The 22,811-nt window shown below is 39.3% G+C and overlaps 1 protein-coding gene across 1 annotated transcript; it reads left to right on the top strand.

The window, feature by feature from the left end:
* Nucleotides 1–2,110: 2,110 nt before the first annotated feature.
* TMEM170B (transmembrane protein 170B) lies at nt 2,111–16,448 on the top strand. The gene is made up of 3 exons (XM_064424711.1): nt 2,111–2,686; nt 10,193–10,363; nt 14,370–16,448. The coding sequence occupies exons 1-3, from the start codon at nt 2,590–2,592 to the stop codon at nt 14,498–14,500; spliced, it is 399 nt and encodes a 132-aa protein (XP_064280781.1). The 5' UTR covers nt 2,111–2,589; the 3' UTR covers nt 14,501–16,448.
* Nucleotides 16,449–22,811: the final 6,363 nt, after the last annotated feature.

The raw sequence follows: 22,811 nt of genomic DNA, 5'->3' as shown, positions 1-22,811 counted from the left end.
TGGTGGATGTTTCTTGGGAAGAAAGCTGGTTTGTTCTCCTAGGGCTTAGAGGAGCAGCTCTGTGTTCCTGCTGTCCCTGCACAGAATGATCAGCCCTCCCTGGGAGGAGAGAGCATCTGCAAAACCTTGAAGGATGGTCCTGAGCAAATATTGCAAGAATCTGCAAACTACAGAGATACTCACTCGACCTCCACATGAATGTGTTCTTCCCTGTACTTCTACTGTAAAACCTTGAGGAAGGTGTTCTATCAGGTTCTGGACACAAGTGTTTCAAAGCCAGTGTTCCCCATGCATTCTTCCTTGTGTGGAACATGAAAAATCGTCCATGTGCAGGTTGAAATGTCACTGAACACCAATGCAGCATTGTTTACAGACACATGCATGTTTCCATGCATGCCTCTGGCCTATCAGATAGTTTTGCTGACATCTGTCATTAGGTTATCATAGGACATTGATGAGATAAAATGGTCACTAAAAGTAGTTTTCCTTTTTACTGTAAGTTTGATTACACCACAGTGTCCTACGACTGTATCTCATTCTTGGGACATTGGTCTACAACAAAAACAAATTTAGGAGTGGGAATTTTATTTAAGGACATTTAAAAATGTTTGTTTTCTCAAAGTTTAGCATGCAAAAATTAAAAAGAATAAACCAGAAAAACTGTTCCTAAATAATTCATTGTGTGTTTCACATTCAAACTTAAAATTATATGCTATTTTCTCACTGAGCCCTACTCTAACTATGGAATAATTCTGCCCTAAAAATGAATCAATACTCTATAATGAAGGGAACTGTTTTCTGTAGGGCCTGAATTACACAGCTGTGAAGCGGTGGGGTTACAAGAAGAGGGAGTACCTTCTCTTGATCATGGAACAGGGACCTGGCCCAGCAGCTGAGTTCTTTCCCCATCAGTGATCCCATGCCTAACTGGTGAAACCCAGAGCCCCCTAGGGAGCTGTTCCCTGTGCGTTTTTCATTGCCTGGCTTGATACCTCTTTGCAGAAATGCCAAGTATTGTCAGCTGCAGAAGGCTTTGGAAGCACTCCCCTGAACCAGGCATCCTGCAAAATCTATCTGAAAAAAAAAACTGGGTCATTGGCATCAGGCAGGATATGAGTTGATTTATCTGTCGTGGCTCTTAATCTATAAATTGCAAATTTTATTATGAATAGCTTTACCTCTCCAGCCCTTTCCATCAAAGGACGCTGACATAAAATGATGTTTACGAGGTACTGCAGCCAGCACTGTTGAAGAAATGCCAGCGAGGAAGTGCGGGCACTGAATGTGGCCTAGGGATGCCTATTTAAGAATGCATGCGGGATGATTGCTGGCTTTTACACCGGTAAGCACCGCGCATCCCGTGCTTCGAAAGAAGCCGCGTCCAGCTTAAAGAGTCTGTTCCTTTATTACACAGAGAAAGCAAAGGCACAGAATAAAGATTCGCTCACGATTTCTGACGTTCTCTAACTTTCAGTAGCTTTAATCTGCGGCCACAGTGACGGCGGAGCTAGGAGGTTCAAAGGCACAGGCAGGAGCGTCACGAAGCGTTGCCTGGATATTGCCTCGGGATGACAGCTCGGGATGACAGCTCGGGGTGACAGCTCGGGGTGACAGCTCGGGGTGACGCTCCCCCGCTGCGAGGCGTGCTGTCACCTGCGCGCCGGCAGCCGCGGCAGCCCCGAGCGGCACCCGCCCTGTGCGCTGCGCTTCTTTGTCCCTGTCCCGTCCTGCTCCGCCCGGGCCGTGTCCCCAGAGCCGCAGAGCTGCCTCCGCCTGCACTCTCCGGAGCCCCGTGTGCTAAGGCTGTGAGCGGCGAGGTGAAAACACTGCTCTCATCGGAATTCAGATTCTGCATTTTGCTCTTCTCCGATGCAGCATCAACTTAAATACCAGCTTTAACGCCATGGAATGTTATCACTTTATTTTCCCCTTTAAATCCGCCCATAGGTGTATGTAGATTGTATCTGAGACACTTCATGCTAACGCAAGTTTCTTCGGGGACCCACGACATCCCCAGTCTTTCCCGCCCTCTTTGACTCAAACCGTGATTCCGAATCCTGGTTCTCCGCTTGGTGGGAGGAGCCCGCGCCCCCCGGCTCCTCCCGCCGCGCCTGCGCGGGGCCGCCCTCCCGCTCCCGCTGCCCCGCTCCCGTTCCCGCTCCCCTTCCCGCCGCTCCTTCCCCCTTCCCTCCGGGAGCCGCTGGCGTCTGGCGCCGGGAGCCTCCCCGCTGCCGCCGCTGCTCCCGCATGGAGCCGCCCGCCTGAGGGACGGCCCCGCCCTCGCTCCAGGTGATGCCGGCCGCCGGGGTGACGATGCCGCCGGCGAGGCGGCGGCGGCCACTGCTGATGGAGGAGGCGGAGATGATGATGATGATGGTGATGATGATGGGCTCCGCCGCCCGGCCCTGCCCCTGAGCGGCAGGGAAGCGCCAGCGGCCGGCTCCCCTGCTCCCCCGAGATCGCCCGGCTCCCCCGGCCCGTCCTCGATGTCTCCCCCGCGGCGCGGAGCTCCCTTGGCCGCCTCCCCGCCCTGTCGCTCCTCGCCGCCGCCGCCGTGTCCCTCCCGCCCCGCGGCCCGGCGGCGGCACCATGAAGGTGGAAGCGGGAGACAACTCCATGATCAACCTGTCGGTGCAGCAAGTGCTGAGCCTGTGGGCTCACGGCACCGTCCTCCGCAGCCTCACGGGTAACGGGGCAGAGCGGGCCGGGCGGCTGCGGGGCTGCAGCACAATGGAGGGCTGGCCGTGGCCGTGCTCTCCTGCCTGCTGCGCCTGGGGAGGGCTCCTGGTTGAGGTCCCGAGCCTCTCGGGGTGCCTGCAGGCGTGTTCTGTGGGCAGGCACATCGTGTCTGTGTGTGTGTGTGCGCCTGCTGTGGGGTCCAGGGAGTCGGGCGGGGTCTGTGTGAGGTGCTGGGGTGTGTGCCCGGTGTCTGGGATGCCTGCCCGTGCGAAGGACATGAGCCTGTGCGATCTGCTCCCTCACTTTTTTATGCCCATAATAAATAAAAGAAGGCTAATGGCATAGGGCGTGTGTATGCGAGTGAAGTGATGAGTACCTGTGCATAAGGGAAGGATTGTAGAAAGTGTGTGAGTGTATAAATATGTATGGAAGGCTGGAGTATGTTTGTGGAGGTGGTTGGTTTTTTATTTTATTTTTTTCCCCTTGTGGGTATATGCTCATTGGCATTTGACAGAGAGCTATAAAAAAAACCAACTAGAAAACCATAAAATTGAATGTGGAGAATGAGACTTCCCCCACTACCCCTGAGTATATCTGTGGATAATGGGACTTGGTGGAGTGAATGAGGTGACAGCTGTTTTCTGACAAGTAGTTGTAATCTTAAACATCTGGGATTCTTAAAGACTTAGCTGTTACAAAAAAATTCTGTGAACCAAAGTAGAGTCAGGTCCTCACCCCTTGTTAGGAGAGGGGAGCTTTGGCTGGCTTTCGGCAAGAACTGGCTTTTTTCTGCTCAGTCTCAGGATGAAAATTGGGTGTGGACTACTGTGAGACCCAAGGCATACAGTGGAGAGGGGTATCTTCTCTTATTCTCTCCTTGTGTGAAGAAAAGCATAAGCTTCCAGCTCTGAACAAACAGGGACAGGGTGTCAGTAGCAGAGATGTAACTGAGTAAATGCTTTCTGCTCGGTTGTAAGGATGTATTAGGTGGTGACAGATTAGTGGAAAATGTTGAGTAGGGGTAGGTTTTAAACGGTTATGGAAATATTCTAATATTTATGCAAGAGTATTATGTCACCTTTTGCACTCTATAGTAATAGTAGATATATTCTGTTTTCTTTTTTAATCTTTTAAAGGTGGAAGAAGTGGGATGAAAACAGGAGTGGGATGAAAATAGAAGTGTAGCTGAAGTTGAAGCTGTAGCAAACAGAAAGTGATTATCTTAATTGTTCTTTTAACTTTCTGGATGCATCTTAGTGTAATAAAAAAGATTAACCTTTTCATATTTATCTGATCTATGAACTTTGTAGTGTGTGTCTGATAATTAGAATTTCCAGGTATTAGTGTGGTGACACACTAAATACAGCTCACTTCCTGGGTAGTTACTTTAACATACCTACTTTAAAAACTTGTACTCTTAAAGGAAAAAGTTCACAATGGATTTCACTTTGCATTGTGCCAGACATCCTCTATAAAGTTTTTCTTATTAGATCATTGTGCAGCATAGGCGTTTCTATGAAATTCAGTGTCGAGAGTTAAAACCAGCTCGTTTCTCAGTGCTTTTGCAATAAGATAAGGGCTTGCATAAGGTATTTCTAATGTGGAATGTATTTTCTTTTTAACTTAAAAAATGTGAAAAATATTTTTTTATCCATTGTAGTGTTGTTGGAGAATGTGTCACTGCCAGTTGTAGCTGCGGTTTCTAATTTTGTGCTTAAATGATGGCTTCTCTTACAGCCATAACCTGTTGACCTGAATGTTCTCATGGACTGTCAACAGTCCAAAACTGGCACGGGACTTAAAAATCTTTCCCACATGTTAGAATATATATTGATATGGTCATTGATCTTAACGAAAAGCTGAACTAATTACATAAGCCCTTCCTTATTCCTTATAGAAGTAAACTTTGTTCAAGACCAGAAATTCTGTTCTTTTCCCTGACAAGAAAGTAGGTTTGTGAATGAGTTTATCTTCTTTGACTACTTAATCCATTCCCTTTTGCACCTCTGTTAGGTATAAGGAGAAACTTCTCCAGAATACTGGGAAAAGAAAATCATTAATATGCCATGTTCCATGAATATTCAAGACTGCCTCGTGTCTGCTTTTGGACCCTATGTTGTGGTCTGGACTGGACTTTCAAGTTGCACAAGTGAAGATTTAGCTCCTTTAGATAAACCATATTGATTATATATTCACAAACATTTTGTGAAATATTATCAGCTACCTTCTTAAAAATATGTTAATTTTCTGAATTTTTCAACAGGGTCCTGATATGAACTCCAGCCTAAGCCAGGAATGCTTCATACCCTAATAGTTTAGTTTTGGTGGGTTCTTTTTCCTGTCAATGAGAAACTGAAAGATTATTTTAATACCTCATATGTGAATCAGGTTCAACATAAAAAAAGGAAATCCTGTCTTTGGTTCATGGCCTCAAATACCCACGAGACCACAGACAAGTTCATTGCTGCCACATACACATCACACCTGGTAACAGCTAAAGCTGCTGGTGTTGTTCCTTTGAGCTGAACATTGGCCCATCACCATGGGGTGCTTGCTTCCTGCCTTCCTGACTTCTCTGGGGAGGTGCAAGTAAGGCTTTAGGAGTCATGGGAGAGGTGGGGTGGCTTTTACCTCACTCTTTGTTACCTCTGGCAGTAAATGCAAAGAATACCTCCTTTAGATAAGCTGGTTGTGTTTTAGAGTTAGTGCTAGATCAGGGTTTACTAGAACAAATCAGATAGCAACTAAATTTGAACTGAAAAAGGAGAAAAAAAATTCCCATTATTAGTATACAGTAAAATAAAAATTGCTTTCACAATAAAGGACGTGGCAATATTTCTACTGAAAGAAGCTCCTAAGCTCCATGCTGTGCTCATTTTTCCCACATTGTCTGGATTTTCTTTGCCCACTATGCTGTTACTTGAGAAGACTAGTCTAATTTGAGGTTTAAATGGTCCTCAGCAAAATGCTTTTTTTCCTACTTATTGCAGCAAAAATGTTAACATCTCCCAACAACAATTTGACTGTATTGTTGGTAGCTTTGAAAGTACCAGTTAATACAAAAATTAAGGACAGGACCTGGTGCTGAAGAAAAAAATATACCATGTAAATAGCTGAGTTACATTCGCAGTTATCATGTGCTGTCACTTCATCTGAGTGGTTTGAGTTTGTAAGCTACAGAAATCTAACATTTCTGGTTTTTCTAATCCTAAATTTGACATGTGCTACTTTCTTGACTTAAATCTTAGTGCAGGTGTTTGTTGCTTGACTTACCTCTGTAACTAATAGTAGTAGGCTGGTACTGGGCCTAGAATGGAGAGAGAGAGAGAGACTTTGTTTTGGAGTAACCACTTTTAATTTATGACATGTTGTAGGGTTAGGGTTATTCATCTGGCAAAACAAGCTTAGAACTTAGAGGAAAAGTGCTGAAGATGAAGGACTAAGGAGATACTCCATGTTTACTGAAGCTGAGTAGCAGTAGGACAGCATATTGATACAGTATATAGATAATATATGAAAATGTTATCATTTATCTACTTGTGTAAGGTGAAGCTGTTGATGGAGTGCTACTTCAAGTCTTGATAAGATGAAAGTGATATGAATGTTATTCTAAACAATGGCATGCTTTAATAAGTGTTTTGCAAATCTCTAATCTTGTGCATGCCTACACTAATATATATATGTATATATAATGTCTATCTGTAGTGCATAACATAATGTATGCGTGATATCTACCTGATATGTATAAATATCAAAATTAACAAAGTGCTCTAAAACTGGTGTGATTGGGCATTAATTACAAGATATTTGAGTTGCAACTTTTCTGGTAGGAAAAAAATCCCCAGCTGAGGCAAACCAGAGGAAAGGTGCATAAACACTATCTTAAATCTTCTTTTCAGTTTAAGCACTAAGAATTTTAAATGTGAAAAATGTATCTCAGTTCTTCCTATTGGAAGAGCTGTGACATCTTTGCTATATACTGAATATCACTATGCTTGTAGACTACTGATCCTTCCCCAGTTCCTGTATTTCTCTAGGAACTGTGGAGTTTTGATAGATGCATGTTCTGTTTTGGTGACTTCAGGTAATTTGGATACACTAAAAGTAAACTCTGAAATTTTCTTAGGGTCAAGCAAGGGAAGCAAGCGTTTTGTTGGTTGGTTTTTTTTTTAATTTGATACTATTCATATCTCTTTGGGGGCATGACTAATAAACTGAGGCTAAGTGAGTGTTTGAACCTCTCTGACAGATATAGGTAAATCATTACCTCCGTAACAGCAGCTCATGTTGTCAAAAGAGCCAGCTAATTAAAATAGCTGCACAAAGGCTGAAATTGGACTGTGCTTTTTTTGTCAGGATAGCAAAACATAAATTTATGCTGCTTACAGGATCAGTCAGCGTATAGGACATAAATAGCTGAGACACTTCAGTCTCACTTCCTCTTCCTTAGAGATGTTGCAAGTCAATTCAGCAATCAAACTACTCAGTCATTTTTGAGCAAGTGAAGTCTTGGCCATCTGTGTTCGGAGGTCCACATTCTTTTCCTCTATTCTTTAGTGACACCTCTCAGTATTATTCCCAACCCATTCTTGTGCCTTTCAGTGTTACTCTGAGATACTGCTATTGAGAGTCACCTCTTTTCATGGTTCAGGGGTTAGATGATACTGAATTTTACAGAACATGAATAATTCTCTGCCCTCACCATATCAAGGTAAGAGTGTCTGTGTTGTCCTCTAGGTAAATGGAGCTGAAGGTCTCCTCTGATTTGCCTGAAGGGTTCTCTCTCTCCCCTTACCTTGTTTATCCCTGTTAAACAACTTACTTGGTTGGCTTCATCACTCACCCTACAAGCAGAAGTAAATAAATGACTGTGTTGAACTAGCAGGCATAGAAAGTGTAAATAAAGGAGGATAAGAAAGGATAGCTTTTGGCCTTTCCGAGGGAAGGTGCTTGGAAGTGATTTGTCCTGTTTCAGCTCCTACATGATGTTTTAAGACATACATGATACTTTAATGAAGGGAGGTCATAGTTTAACAAAGCTCCAGCTGGTTTTGTGTCAAACAAGGAGTATTTCTGAATGTTCTCTAATTTCCTTTTCAATATGCCTGCTGCTTTTAAGGAGTAGGAGGAGAAAGTGTGTAACAAAGAAATGAAGTTTATATTTCTTTAGCCAACAGGACATTTTGCTGCTGGCTCTATTCTCAAGCCTCCTGCCCTAAATATAAAGTGAGGGGTGATGTTAATTTTCCTTGAGCCTTATTTGGAACATAAATAAGACCAAAGATAGTTGCTCACTGTGGAGCTATTTTGTTGTGTAAGAGTTTGTAAATATTTTTGGTTTCTTAGTTACAGGGGAGTAGTTAGCCTTCCCATAAGCTTCCATTTTCTTCTAAAAATACAGTCATCCTAGTGAGTTTTCCTGAGACTGGAAGCAATTTGTCTTTTCTACCTGATAAAGGTTGACAATGCCTACAGACACCAGTTTCCTGAAAGGTGATGATGTGGTGTCTAACAAATCCGTAGAAATTACGGGGTATGACAGTGTCAGATTCCCACAGACTTTCTTGGTTAATAAATCCTACTGCTGCCCTATTGTAGGTCTGGCAGGGCTGCCGTGTTCTATATTGTTAGATCTTTGGTTAATCCTTTTGTTTATGTGCTGCCACTTGAATAAAACAATGGAAACACCCAGGCTGCGCTAGTAATGGACCAGGCATGTTAGGACAGCAGGAGAGGTTCCCTTCCCCAGATTAGGTCAGCCAGTCTTTCTTAATTTTAGTAAGGGGGTTTGTGGAGTGACTGCTTGACACTTCTGCCACTGTTCTGTCACAGTAGCTTCTGACAATGATGAGACATTCATTTAGTGGAACAGTACCATGGTCATTATCCTTTTGCCAAGATTTTTGAGATCCATCTTGGGGCCACGGGTGAAGGGATGGAGGATCTGATGAGAGCTGCTCTGAGCCACCCTCAGGATGTGGACACATGTACCCAGGCACTCAGGAGGAAAAGCTGCACCTTGAACTACAGTTGAAGTATTCATTGGATGTTGATTTGCCAGCCACTTTCCTTGTTGCTCTTTTGAGAGAGTCTTTTGGCTATCATGATTTAGAGGAGCTGTCTGTCCTTGGGCAGACATAGTGTTGCCATTTATGCCTGTGTGGAAAGGGAAGGGTTGAGCTACTCCCAAAGTACTGCTAAATAAAAAAGCTTGAACTCTCTATCTGTGCTATCTATATACATATCCTACTGTCAATGGACTCCCACAATAACTGTGGTTATTGTGTAGCAACTTTTTTTTCTCAGCATCTTTTCAGAGTGTGTTTTGTGTTGCTGAGTATTTTTAAAGTTAGCTAATTGGGTTGTATTTTTTCTTCAAATAGTTGATATGAGTCAAGCTACATTAATACAGGCTTGCCTCATAAGCAGTATCTTGCTTTTGTAAGGAAGCTGGTTTTTTTTTGTTTTTTTTTTTTTTTTTTTGTTTTGTTCTAGTTTTGAGGGGAACTGCTGCAAAATCTGAATTAATGACAGTGTCATGGGATTATGGAACACATACCCTAATTTGCTAAGTTCTGTAATGCTGCATACCCACTGTAGCTCACTTAAAACAAAAGGGATTTTTTTCTTTTATTTACTTAACCTTTTGATTTGTAGAATGTTTTTAGAAAGTTGGCACCAAGTGAGAAAGGTTCTTGAGTTATTGTGTAGCTCCATTGATTGTTTCAGGGTTCCAGCTCTTTTCTTTGAAGATGCTCATCATGTCTGCCATTCTTCAAAGAAATGTTTGTGCTCCAAACATTCTCATGATCTGATGTCCTTTTTAGTAATTCAGATAATAGTCACTACCTCTCTCTGAAGTTCTGTACTAAGCAATTAGAAGCAAGGAGTTAGATGTGTTAAAATTTCTTGTTAAAATTATAGTGTTTTTATTTGCACCTTTGAAGCTCATTTGATGGAACACTCTATTACAGCTCCTGGCTGTAGATAAGCTAAAGTCTTTAATCTCAGTTTTCCCATCTGATGTTACCTGATGCTGCCTCTTATTTGTGAGGGTGGGGGTTGGGAAAGAACAAAAGATCCACACCTGCCCCAAAATAAAAACTCACAACTCAAACCCCAAACCAGTTCTTGACTTTTTCCTCCTTCAGTCTTTGTGTGAGAGAATATTTCATTCTACAGAAGCAGTTAAAATGCCTACTATGAAATTGCAGTCAACACTATTTAAAGAAGCCATTAAAGGAATTATGGCTACTTGTAAAAATATACCTGAATTAAGACTTTTGCCAGAATCCTTCTTATAATTTTTAACATAAACCAGCTAATCCTTTATGACAGACTGCTGAAATGAGGAAAGAGTCTTGAGCGTGTGCTGATGATGTCTTTTAAGATGGAAATCCATATTGATTTTCTCTTTGATTGATTTTCTCTGTTGATTGTTTGCAATGTTTTAAAGTTTCTTAAAGTTCTTGTCTTTAAAATATTAACCCTTTATTTGACTGCTTTCTTTCAGAGATGTGGTACTGGGTTTTCCTCTGGGCTCTCTTCTCCTCTCTCTTTGTCCATGGTGCTGTGGGAGTATTAATGTTTGTGATGCTGCAGAGACATAGGCAGGGGAGGCTGATATCTGTCATTGTGGTCAGCATTGGATTTCTGGGTTCTATAACTGGAGCAATGATAACCAGTAAGTCTGCCTTTTGTTATTGTTTGGGTTTTTTGTTGTTTTGGGCTTTCTTTTCCTTTCTTATTTTACATCTAACTTAAAACAAACAAAACAAAAAAAAAAAAAAAAAACCACCAAAAAAACCAAACTGCTTTTCTTAGTTAATTGTTTATTAAGGATTTTGCAATAGTTATAGAGTGGCTTCCCCCCACCTCCCAAAAAAAGAAAAATTAAGCTTTGCTGCTGTTCTAGGTGAAATACTGTTTGGCAAGGGCATCTGTTAGAGAGTTTCTTATGGAATTAGATGAATGGCTACCACTCAAGATACAGTTTTTCATTTTTTAGTTCTTGACATTGTATCCTCAGATAGGTGCAACAGTTTTTTCTGTTAAAGCCCAAAGGTTCACAGAGCTGTAGTTAAAATCCACACTCATGTTTAAACATTGCAGAAAGTAGGAGTGTGTTATGTACTAAAGTGCAGGAGGCTTACACCTGACCAAATATGACACGAGTGTTGTTGCCAACAGTGTTTTGAGGAAATGCTGCTCATCTGTCCTCATCTAGAGTTATTGGTATCAGATGCTGCTTTTCCATCTTTCCCAAGAAATTCCATTATCTATGTCAGCATTTAAATATGGGCCATAGAACCTGTAGGACACTTTATTCATTCTTTGGTTTTATCATATCCAGCTCTGTTTATCAAACTTATAAATAGATTACAGCAGCATTCCCAAGCAAGTAGGAGCATGCTGAGTTTCCTCTTGTTGGGGAGAAAATAGTGAATGCTATTTTTTCAGGAAAGAAGCACATGCTTGTCTGCAACAGTGCTGGTAGGGAGTTCTCAGCATTAAAATCCATGTGTTGAGTGGTGCCTATGTTAACTGAGTTGTAGTTTCTGCCCCAAAATCTTCAGTGTTGCAGAAAAGATTGCCTAACTTGAAAGGTCTCTGAAGCTAAGTAGCCATAAATTTAGCAACTACCATATAGTCTGAAGGCAAAACTTCCTACCTTTCATTTTGGTTTTCCTGTGTCCTGCCTGGGTTATCAGAATAGTGGTATCACTATCAGCTTTGGACACATTCACAGGGGATTTGTGTCAGATTATTTCTTGTTGCTGCTGAAAGACCTTCCTGACTATTGTTTTTCAAGGCTAAATAAAAATGCAAATGTCATGAGAAGTTTCACTAAGACTTTCCTCAAAATGTTGTTTTAATTGCTACAGATTTCTCAGCTTAGAATTTCTACCAGTTAACACAGTATGTTTCAGTATAGCTATTTTTTGTTAGGTTTTTTGGGAGAGGTTGGATTTATTTATTTTTTTTTCTAAGATAAGTTGGAACTAGTTGAGTGTCTTATGTTATATGTTATGCTGATTTTTGTCTTAGGATTAAAATGGCAGTGGCCTGTTACAAGGTCAGCCATGCAGGAGCATTTCTGAAGAACTGAGATAGGAAATGTGGTGTTGAAAGATCCAAGCAGAGACTTTCACAGCTTTGTGTGCTGGGGAGGTTTCAGGATCAGTGTCTCTCAAATGAAAGTACTTTGTGTCTTTTATCTTTGCATAAAAAGAGGAGCAACACAGTTGTATTTTTGGCATCCAGTTTTGCAGGTCAAAACATTTAGCACGTAAGCAATCCTGTTTGTGTGCATATTCATCTGAGAACTTCTCCAAGCTTAGACTGTAGACTTGTTATGCTGTTCCCAAAGGTTTTGCAGAGAGCATTGCAACTAGCTTAGGCAAGTACTTTTATCTTGAAGTATTTTTTGTTTCTGGCCAGCACTCAGTTGTTTCATACTGGTAGAAATTCTGTGGGGAGCTTTTGAAGGCAAATTATGGTGATCAAATATTAAAGAGGATTTTTTAATAGTTATTATGCTGCAAACTGAGAGATGCAAGTTGAAATATCTATCTAAAAGCTATTTGAATATGCCTGGTCCAGTGCTTAAGAAATTGCAATAGCAAACTGACTTGAATTTCCACTTTGCATTTCCAGTCTTCTGCCTTGTTTGTGTAGGAGAATGAAGGCAGCATAGACTATTGCACAATGTAAGTTCAGTTTTGCTCAGGGAGATCTTTCAAATTTTCTGATGTTCTGGAACCTTTTTAGCAACCTATAGAAAAGCAGGAGACTCCTCTGTTAATTAGCTTTGAAAAGTCATGGAAATTAAGGATAATTAAAAAAGATACTGAAAAATTACTAATCAGAAGGGAATACAGTAAAAAAGGAAAAAAAAACAAAATAAAATAATAGTATAAACAAAATAATAATAAAACCAAACAAACCCACAAAGCAACAGCCAAAAAAAACCCTCACCAAACCAAACAAGAATATATAAATACTAAGCAGCTTAAGGCAAAAATTTTAGCTGTATTTGATCCAGAAGGGCCTGTCCTTCCTCCTCTTCCCCAGCACACTCCTTTTTGGTGACAAATTCTCATTTCCCTCGTTGGCAGCCTATTGTACATACTTGTGGCTCTATACCATCTGTGCTGGGTTATGCATTACAGGTTGTACTGCACACTGTTATTTATGTAATGATACATAATTAGCAAACTATCAAATTTTTATTGTTTTATTCTGAATATTTCCCAGAATATCCCAGTGTTTTTTCAAAGCCCAAAATTTCTCTTATTGATCTAGTAGTAACAATTCTGGTATACATTTTTGGCCATTTTGAATTCGTCTTAAGAGTTCAATCTGAAAAATAATTTTAATGTCTGTAGTGGGCTCAATCTAAAGGATCTCTTTCAGGTTTTGACAGCAGCTAGCCAAGGAACAAATGGAAAAGCTTATGAAAGGTAGCTGAGTGAAATACCATAAGGGTAGCCTTCTGGTGAGATATTTCAGACAAAATATACTTTACAGGATATGTTTAAAAAAAAAAATTAACCCAAAAGTTGCCTAGCAGTATGATTAATAGTGTTTTTAAGTACCATTATGGCACAATTATTAATGAAATCTACTCTTCTTTAAGCTGTTGTGAAACTGAGGTGTTACTTTTTGAAGATGTCAGATGATTCAGATGCTTACTGTACTTTCAGAAAATCTGTTGTGACTTAATGTATTTCTGTGTCACTAATGGATTTTTGATCACTCCAGCAGACTATTCCTGTTAGTGACTGTGCAAAAACAAAAAAAACCCAATTTTTTTTAAGCTCTTGTTTATTATTTTAAAAAATTTTGATGACTTTTCAGTTCTTTGGGCCTGAAAGAGCCTCTGTGCAATCACTGAAGTAATTTAATTATGACTAGATAGCATCTGAGACAGTGCATACTGAAGGTCTGCAATTAAATTTTGGGTTTGGTTTAGGTTGATCCTGACCTCTTGATATTATATTTCAAATGTGAATTTGCACACAAATGTACAAGAAAAATGATCTGTTGAGTTTGGAATTTTTTTATGTGCTAAAATGTAATTGTATTGGTTAGCAATTTCCTCTCATGCACATTTGTGGTAAACACTGCAATACTTGGACCTTTTTCATGTTTTGCGGGATTTGCTAAACAATTGTTAACAATTCAGTAGTTTAAGTCAAAATAAACTCATTTAGTATGACCAGTTTATTCAGCTGAAATATTGAATGAAGCTGGTCAATGTGTGTTTGCAATTGTTTTGTGGACATTAACAGCTTTATTGTTCTTGTCTTCTCCCTGCCTGTACAAGCAGTATTAAACCATTCTTCAGACCTGGTCAATTTTTAGAGGACTGTCTTGCTACCTTTTCAAACTGGTACAAGGCAAAAAATGTTTTTAAAAAATTGAAGACGTATACAGGGAAACAAGAAGATTTGATTTCCTTAAACTGATGTTGGAAAAGTTGCTCTGGTTCAGTTGGGAAAATCATTCCTGAAGGATATATATAACTATAAAAATACAAGTAAGGCTGGTAATTGTGTAATGCCATGAAGTAATGCAGTGTTTGGTAATGTCCTGTGAATAGCTGACACATAGAGTAGATAATTTGTCATATATTTCAACCTTGGCTTTTTCTGTGATTTGATCATTGTTTTCCTTGTGATCCTTAGGTGCTGCAGTAGCTGGAATTTACAGAGTAGCAGGAAAGAATATGGCTCCCCTAGAAGCTCTTGTCTTTGGCGTTGGACAGACAGTACTGACATTAATTATCTCATTTTCAAGAATTCTCGCCACGCTTTGAAACTAATGTAGAAAGGGGGGAGAAAAACGTCTTTAATCTGAAGAGAAGCTTCCTGACAGTGGATTCATCAGCTTATGAACTTCAATTCTAGTGCAAGAGGAAGGAAGCTATGTGGAAAGTGCACTACAAATCTCGAGGCTCAGTCAAATGAGCAGGCTGTCCTCTAGTGTTGGAACTGCTGCACTCCTGCACTGCGCCTTAACGTGCCTCTGTCACGGGCGAGGGGGGATCCCTGTGTGCCAGGCAGAGATGGAGCACCTCGGGCAGCTGCCAGGCAGGTCCATGCTTGGTGGTGGGATCACTGTCCTTAACACATTGGAATGAAACAGAGGGGCCATCCTGAAAGTTGCTCCGTGTGCCAAACTTGGGGTTTCATTCTGAGCGGGTGGCTGGGTAAGCTCTGGAATGTAGAAGAATTCTGTGAATGTGCACAATTCTCCTTGAATTCAGGGGAAATAGCAAGATAACTGACTTTTGTGTATTAGAAGAATCTCTCTGGATGCTGAATATTCCTGTTCAGCATTCAAAACAACGGTTAGATCTGTGTCAAAATGTAGATTAATTTTGATGGGGTTTAAGAACCGCAGCTTTAACAACCCTGGTGTAATTAGCACTATGTGAAGAATGGCTCGTGGCAGTTTTGTTCCTTGGCACATTTCTTTGTGAGTTTAGCCTGTCAGAAATCAGGAGTTTAAGGTGACTGTATGAAGGTTATTAAGTACAAGCTGTTGTGTATGCACAAACAAATCTTAAACTGATGTTTTCCTTGAAATTACTTTGTCTTAAGCATACAGATGGCTACCAGCCCTTCTGCAAACCTCAGAAAAAGGGTACTCATTGCAAATAAACTCCCTATATTTAATTAAGCACTGGTAGGACCCTTACCCCTACATGTATTCTGTAAGGAAAACACAAATACAACAAACTCTCAGAGAATACACCTATGAGGAAAATAGAAAGGTTTAACAATATGATATCTTGGTTTTCTAATGAGAAAAATATTAAGTGTAATAAAATGGTTACCATACTCCAAAAATTTGTAAGTGGGGCAGCACTAATGTATTTACTACCTTGTTTCTGAACACTTTGTATCTTTGGAAAGATTAAGATACCTGGAACTTTCAAATACTTAGCTTTCAGTGGTTTGTGCTTTTCTAGTTTAAAAGGGACTGAGTGGTGTTGTGCATGTGAAATGTCATAAATGTGAGTGTTTGGAGTAAAGAGAAATTTTAAGTCTAATGACTAATTATTTATGAAATACAAAATATAAAGGGCAAAAGGTTCTGTGAAGAATAAGGAATCTTTTACATCTGCTCTCAGCTTAAGGCTTTTCAGCAGTTGTCTCTTAATGATGACGGGGAGTAAATCACTCAAAGATTTTGCTGTTATGATGTCAGAAAGACTTTCAGGACTGTCACAAACATTGGCACCTACTGCACACCTAAAAGAATATGTTTAAAATGTAACTTGCAATCCAGTCATTGCTTAGTACTTTGAAATATAATGAATTAACCTGTCTGCCTTTATCTTAATCCACATACATTTCTTTAAAGTACTAGAAATGCTGATAGTGTTTGTTTTCTTTGAAAGCATCAAAGTCCTGTTTGGAAAGCATACAAAGTTGTGGGCTTTGCAGGGAACAAGTTAAAATATAGGTTTATACATATTTTCAGTATTATTTTTACTTCTAATTGCTTAAAAATGTGGCTGAATACAAATACTGTCATTGTTTTTGAATGTCTTCAAAAACTTTCCGGTCATTTATTTTTTTGTAATTTGTCTTTTATTTCTGCTTATGATTTTTTGGCACACAACCATTGCACTTTAATAGACAATGAAATTATGACATCTGTAACAAGCAATTGAAACTTCTCCCCATTGTCTTAAATTGTGAGAAAACTGGTTTCAGGTATTAAAGTCAAATTGAATAATAAAGTGATTGAAGATATTTCTCCTAATGTGCCTTGTTACCTGTATGTTTAGGGGAGAGGGTTTAAAAAAAATTGTCACATTTTCATTCTTGTTCTATTTTGATTATTTCTAATTAATTTGGTTACTTGATACAGTGTCTTGTTCAACAGAGTTTAAAACATTTTATTTGACAAACCTCGAAAGCTTGTCTGGATCAAAACCAACCACATCACAAAGAACTGTTTCCAGTAATTTTGATTGTCTCATGCCTTTATCTCACACTGAAACTAATTCACAGGTTCCAAATTTTCTTGAACATCTCAAATCTTAATTTTTATAGGAGGCTATTATGCTGCCACTGGTCAGTGGCTGGCTGTCTTTCACTAAGTTAAACTACAGCAGACTGCTGCCAGCTGATGAGATGTGTATGCTTGTATTGATGAACTTCATTCTTCATTTTAATTACTGTGCCAATGAAGTTGTTGCCACTGTAACTCTCCCCCTTGGACAAGGAGGCATCTTTGCAGGTTTTAAGCTACCTTTCTCCAAATAATTTTTATTGCATAGGTACTTGTATTCACTTTGAAAGTGTTGTTGTGTGCTTAGCTCTCTCTGCATTGTGTGGCATTATTGCCTGGCAACAGGGAACAGGCAGATAATACTTAAGTGACCTAACGGGGACAAGGCTTTATTTGACAGAAGTTTGTTTTCAGCTCTTTCTTGTGAGGAGTTTATAATGGTGAAAAGTTTGTCTGTGAGGTGTTCTTTGATCACAGCATGAACTTACTGCTTAATAACTCCAGCAGTGAAAGAAAGTGTGAGTGGCCTTATGTCTGCAAAACTTGGAACTTTCATTCCATATCCCTGTTAAGCATAAGGTGCTTTAGTCAGTGTTTATGTGTGAGTGTGTATGTGTGTATATATATATATGAATGAATGGTGGCTTTGTGGAGTTTGTTTTATACCTGATACACACTAACAACTGAAATAGGTTTTCCAATAAAAAATAAAATTACTTTAGATAGCCTCCCCTCCCCCTTCCCCTCTTAATGAAGCTACAAAGACATCTTTGTGTGTGAATGGCACTGATGGTACCCTGGTTCACCCTTGGACAATGCAGTGTTGTCACACAGGATGTTTTAGCACTGTCTTCAATCAGCTCTGCCTGTCTCTGCATTGTGTCAAAGTGCACATTCTGCATTGTGCAGAACAAATAATGCATTGACACAGTTTAATATTTGGAAGAAGGGGGAGTACTGAATATATTATTTAGTGTGGAAAAGGTACTGGTTTTTTAGTAGCTGCTGTTATCAAAGATTCAAACATTCCACACACTTTCAATTTTTCAATATGATCATGGAATTGTAAAATACCAGGTTGGAGGGGACCTCATTGATGATCTGGTCCAACTTTTCCTGTCAAGAGCATGGTCTAGACAAGGCAGCCCAGCACCCAGCCCAGTCTTTAAAGTGTCTATTGCCCCTCATCATTTCCATGTGACTGCTTGTAATAAGGGAGTCTCTTCTTTGTAGCCACCCTTTGGAAATAGGAATATGGTGATAAAGTCTCCCTTAAGCCTTCTTTCTTCAAGAATCAACCCAGTTCTTTGCCTTTCCTCATATGTCAGGCTTCCCAGACTGTTGATTATCCCTGTGGCCTTTCTCTGGAGCCTTTCCAGGCTGTCCATGGTTTTGTGTGTTTTTTGCATGTCACGGACCAAAGCTGAACACAGAGAACCCACTATTGCAGGTGTGGCCTCTCAAGTGGCTGAGTGAGATAATGGTGATTTTATCTCTGCTGATGATGCCTTTGTTGATCCAGTTGGCTTTCTTTGCCGTAACAGCACACTGCTCTCTCACATGGAGCTGCTTCTTCACCAGGACCCCCAGATCCATTTCCACAGAGCTGCTCCTCAGGCAGGTCCATCCCAGCCTGTGCTGCACTCCTGGATTGTGTTTTGCCAAGTGCAAGATCTAACCCTTGTCCTTGTTGAACTTCCTAAAATTCTCTATACATCCTATCAATGTTCTTTTAGTTCTCAATGTGTATTTTCTGCTTTTCCATCTCTGGTACACTTCTTTTCTGGATTTGAGCAAATTCAGAAGTTCACAGTTAAGCCAAGGAGGTCTCTAGCTCTGCCTCTTTCCTGACCTTAAAGGGGATGAACTGGTTTAGTATTTCCAGGAGACTGCATGTGAAAAACTCCCAGCACTTTATCCTCCATAGCATCCCTTCCCATGGGCTATCAGCATAGTGAAGTTTGCTCTTCAAAATCTAAAATGTTTGTTTTAACACTGACCTTCAGCATGCTCAGCAGGATCCCACTACTGTGACCACGGCAGCCGAGGCTGTCCCTGATTGGGGTTTTACAAAGCAGGTTTCCTTGGCTTGTGAGTAGCAAGTTCAGCAGTGCCTCACCCTTGATTGGCACATCTAACCATCTGTATTCCAAATATGTCCTCTACATACTCCAGGAATGTGATGGATGACATGTGGGATGCTGTACTGTTCTTCCAACAAGTGTCTAGGCAGCCAACATCACCCACAGAACCAGGTTCTTTTGACCCAAAGCTTTCTTAAGTGACCCAAATATTGTTTCATTTGTGTTATTTCCTTGGTTTGGAGGTCAGTAGCAGATGCCTACTTGGAGATTTCCCTTGGAGACGACCTCTCTGACCTTGACTCAGGCATTCAGTAGAGCTTCCACAATCTTTGTAGGCATATATTGAGGTGGCTGTTCTTTGGGTTCTCATCTTGGGAAGCAGCTCAGGAACATTTGGCACTACTCTAGTTCGGTTGACTTATTCCACAGATCAAAAAATTCTGTTTTGGTTCAAAGCCTGCAGCTATGTTTCAGGAAAAAAAACTTCCAAAAATTATTGTCTTTAAATTTCCAGGTAATTTTGAGTTTATGAAACTAAGCTATGTGCTGTGGCTAGCCATGATTAGTTGTTGACTTTTTTTTTGAAGAAGCCAATACTTTAACCAGTTTTGAACATTCAGCATGGATCTGATTTTGTCTAAAATAGCTTTCTGTTTTTGAAGTACACTGTTTTGATTTTGACAAAAGAGTGTTTCCCTCTCAACATATTTATTGATATTTATTTTGCTTACAATTTGTGTTTGAGTTCTGCTGTGGGAGGCACATATATAATGCCATTTGAGCAGAAACTGTAATGCAATCTGAGCTCTAATAACTATAAAACTGGGTCTTTTTGTTTTAATTTATGTATTTCATGCACTAGACATATTTTAATAATGCCTTGCCTGCATTAAATCTAAGTATTTGTACCATGAGCATATTAAACTGGATGTTTTTGTACACAGTCACATCACACGTCTATAATTCCAGATGAATAGACACAACAGTATTGCTTGTTGTAGTGAATTGTGGATTAATCAGTTAGCCTCCCTCCCCAGAAAGTATGTGCCTCTAATAAGGTCTAGTAATGCAATTGTGAACCTGAGAATATTTTTCAGTTGCTCTTCTTTTTCTAGAAATAGTTTTTTTATCAAGTGTGTATTTCAGTTAAGGGGAAAAACATAGGTCACAGTTGTCATATTAATAACCAGTCTAATTCCAAGCAATTTGAGATAAAACGGAATTCTGAATGTTGCTTATAAATTATGATGGAGTGTTACATACACAAAAATGCTAAAGCATAACTTTTTTCAGAGTTAGCAACATTTAACATACAAATGCACCAGCATATTGATGGGGTGCCTTTTGAATTATAACTTTTAGTCTTTAGATTGGGAGCAGGCCAAGGTGGAAAGACTGTTCAAATCCTCAGCTGAAGTAATACATGTTCTTTGAGTAGAGATGAACTTAACAGAGCTGAACATTTGTTTTGGGCTAATGGTCAGATATTTGGTGGTGACATTGGTCACCAGCATCACAACCTTTAAAGTCATTGGGAAAGTATTCTGTCCTCTGTTACAACAGTGAAATCTTCATCTGGGTTCATTAATTTGTGTATGTAGCTGCACAGAATTTTAAGAAAATGAAGTTATCCTAGAAAGTAGAATTCAACCTGAGTACATAAGTTTGATATCCTAAAATTGTGACAGATTTTGTCCTGAAGCATGCTGTTTCTGCTGTTTCCCACAATTGTGCCTGAAGTTACAGATGCAATTCAGGCTATGCATTAATTCTAAATGTAATCACAAGGACATCTGAAAGCCTGTAAAGATGTATTACTGCTTGGGATATTCTTCCAGTGTAGCAGGTGTAAAGACAATTGAGCTCTAAAAAAATTATCTAAAGAAGTATTTTCTTTCAGGAATGCGCATTTTGTCACTTCTGATTGTGCTTATCTTGTAGTTACTGAAGACTTTAGGAAGCTACTGCATGAATCCTAGATTGTTGAAGGGAATGGAGAGTATGTCCTTTTGTGATTCTTCTGTGGACCAAAACACCAACTCTAAGGCAAAGTAAATACTGAAGAGACATTTTCACTAAAATAAGCAATACTTGATTGATACAAATGGCATTCCTTTTGATTTCAGAATTAACTCTCTAGGCTTACTTGAGAAATTTAGTATCAACACTAAAGTCCATTTTGTATTATCCACCAATATGAGGTATATGGGATCTAAAAATCTAAAACATTTTAAAATTACTTGGCTAGAGGTTTTACTTGTTTGAAATGTGCCTAAATTTTATACAGATAATGGAGTTCTGAAGGTCCTTCATATTTTGGGTGTTTTAGAGGATAATCAGGTATCTATAGAACTAAACTTTTGAGTGTAACAATATATAGAATAGCACACAATTTTTCAGAAGTACTTACAGAAGCTACTAAGAATAAATACCTATTTTACTGTTAGAAAAAGTATTTATCATCTGTATTGATTACTCTAACAGTTGTACTGTAAGCTTTACAAATACAAGTATTATAACCATTTGTATTTGGCTGAACAAATAGGAGGAGAGGAAAATGGGAATTTGAAAATCTTTAAAAATGACAAAGGTAAAAAAATATCCATTAGTCCACTGACAGATTTGTGCTCCTTCTGTAAACTGTTCATCAAGCATGAATTAACCAATAGAACATTGTTGGTGTCTCACTATAAACTGTCTTGTTGATAGAATGCATTCTTCAAACTTGTATTAGAAATAAGTGTTCATATCTTCACTTTATGAAGTTACCTAAGCTAAAGTGTTGTGACCTGGGCAAAGTTACGAAGCTGAAAGATAGCAACAACAGTGTAGGAGAAGAGTGATTTAACATTTAGTTGATTTATGCTTTGTACAGGACTCTGTTATGGTGTGCAAAAGGTACTTGTTTTGAGTGGTGGATGTACTGCATGCTCATGTTTAATAGTTTAGCTCCAGTTAAAAAAGGATGGCATTTAAGTTGTAAATAGTGTACACTACTATATTTCATTTTTAAGCAACTTTTTTATTTCCCTGTTTGTGTACAGTTCTCTATGTACATATTAAAAAATCCTAAAACAAACAAACCACAACATTTTGAGAAACTTTTGTAGTTATCTTTTGCATTTTAATTGTGTTAACAACCTAAATATGTCCATTCAGCTGTCTGTTTAGTTTGAAGTTTTCATTGCATGCTTTCAGGTTCTTTGAAAAACAGCAATAACAGTTGGACAATTATTTAAAGTAAAACATTCTTCTGCACAATTTCCACTTCCATTCTTTAGAATGCATACACAGTGGAACAGTTGTCCAATTGTAAGATTTAAATAATCGTTTAGTAATTATTTATATTTATTTTGTTTGTGGTGGTAGGAAATGTCTCATAGTAGCTTATAAACAGAATTTGCAAGTTAAACATGATTTTTTTCTCATGCTCATTTATTTAACTAAAATTTTCTATTAAAATATTTTCATAAACTTTCTGTAGCTTACTGCATGTTCTTCTAAGTAATCATGAAGCTATTTGTCAACCTCTGTATGAAATACTCTGACAACACAAGTTTTACGTTTTGTGAATCTGGTTGAAATGTACAGATGTACACATAAAAAAAAGCTAAAATTAGCAAATAAATGATGTACCTTCTTGTAGACCACAGTGGTGTGTCCCTGCTGTTGTCTGAATTGTGATTTATAGATAGAAAAAACCCCTCCCTGGTACCTGTGTTAGCACCAGACTGAAGTGTGTTTCTGCACACAGCTTTATAACCTATGGCCTCGGTTTCTTACAGTTGAACTTTAGCATGTGAGAAAAAAATGTCTGAGCAAATGAATCATCTGTAAATGGCCGGTTAGAGCAGAAACTGAGGCAGCTGCTTCTGTGGTTATAATAGGATTTGTTTACGCAACTGGCTGTATGTAGTTTAGAAAACAAATTGGTTGCAGAAATGAGAACCAGATTGATATAGTTCATCAGGTTAAGCCAGCTCACAAGAGAAAGTTCTTTGGGAAAAATATGCTTAG

The sequence above is a fragment of the Passer domesticus genome, chromosome 1 (assembly GCF_036417665.1).
Source record: "Passer domesticus isolate bPasDom1 chromosome 1, bPasDom1.hap1, whole genome shotgun sequence".
Lineage (NCBI taxonomy): Eukaryota > Metazoa > Chordata > Aves > Passeriformes > Passeridae > Passer > Passer domesticus.
Note: the sequence above shows the minus strand (reverse complement) of the source record. Positions and strands in the feature narration are given on the sequence as shown.

Bases quoted from the DNA above. Each gene is read 5' to 3' on its own strand.
- TMEM170B (XM_064424711.1), top strand. From the start codon at position 2,590: ATGAAGGTGGAAGCGGGAGACAACTCCATGATCAACCTGTCGGTGCAG. The intron at 2,687-10,192 runs GTAACGGGGCAG...GCTTTCTTTCAG, and splicing joins CGTCCTCCGCAGCCTCACGG to AGATGTGGTACTGGGTTTTC. The intron at 10,364-14,369 runs GTAAGTCTGCCT...TGTGATCCTTAG, and splicing joins AACTGGAGCAATGATAACCA to GTGCTGCAGTAGCTGGAATT.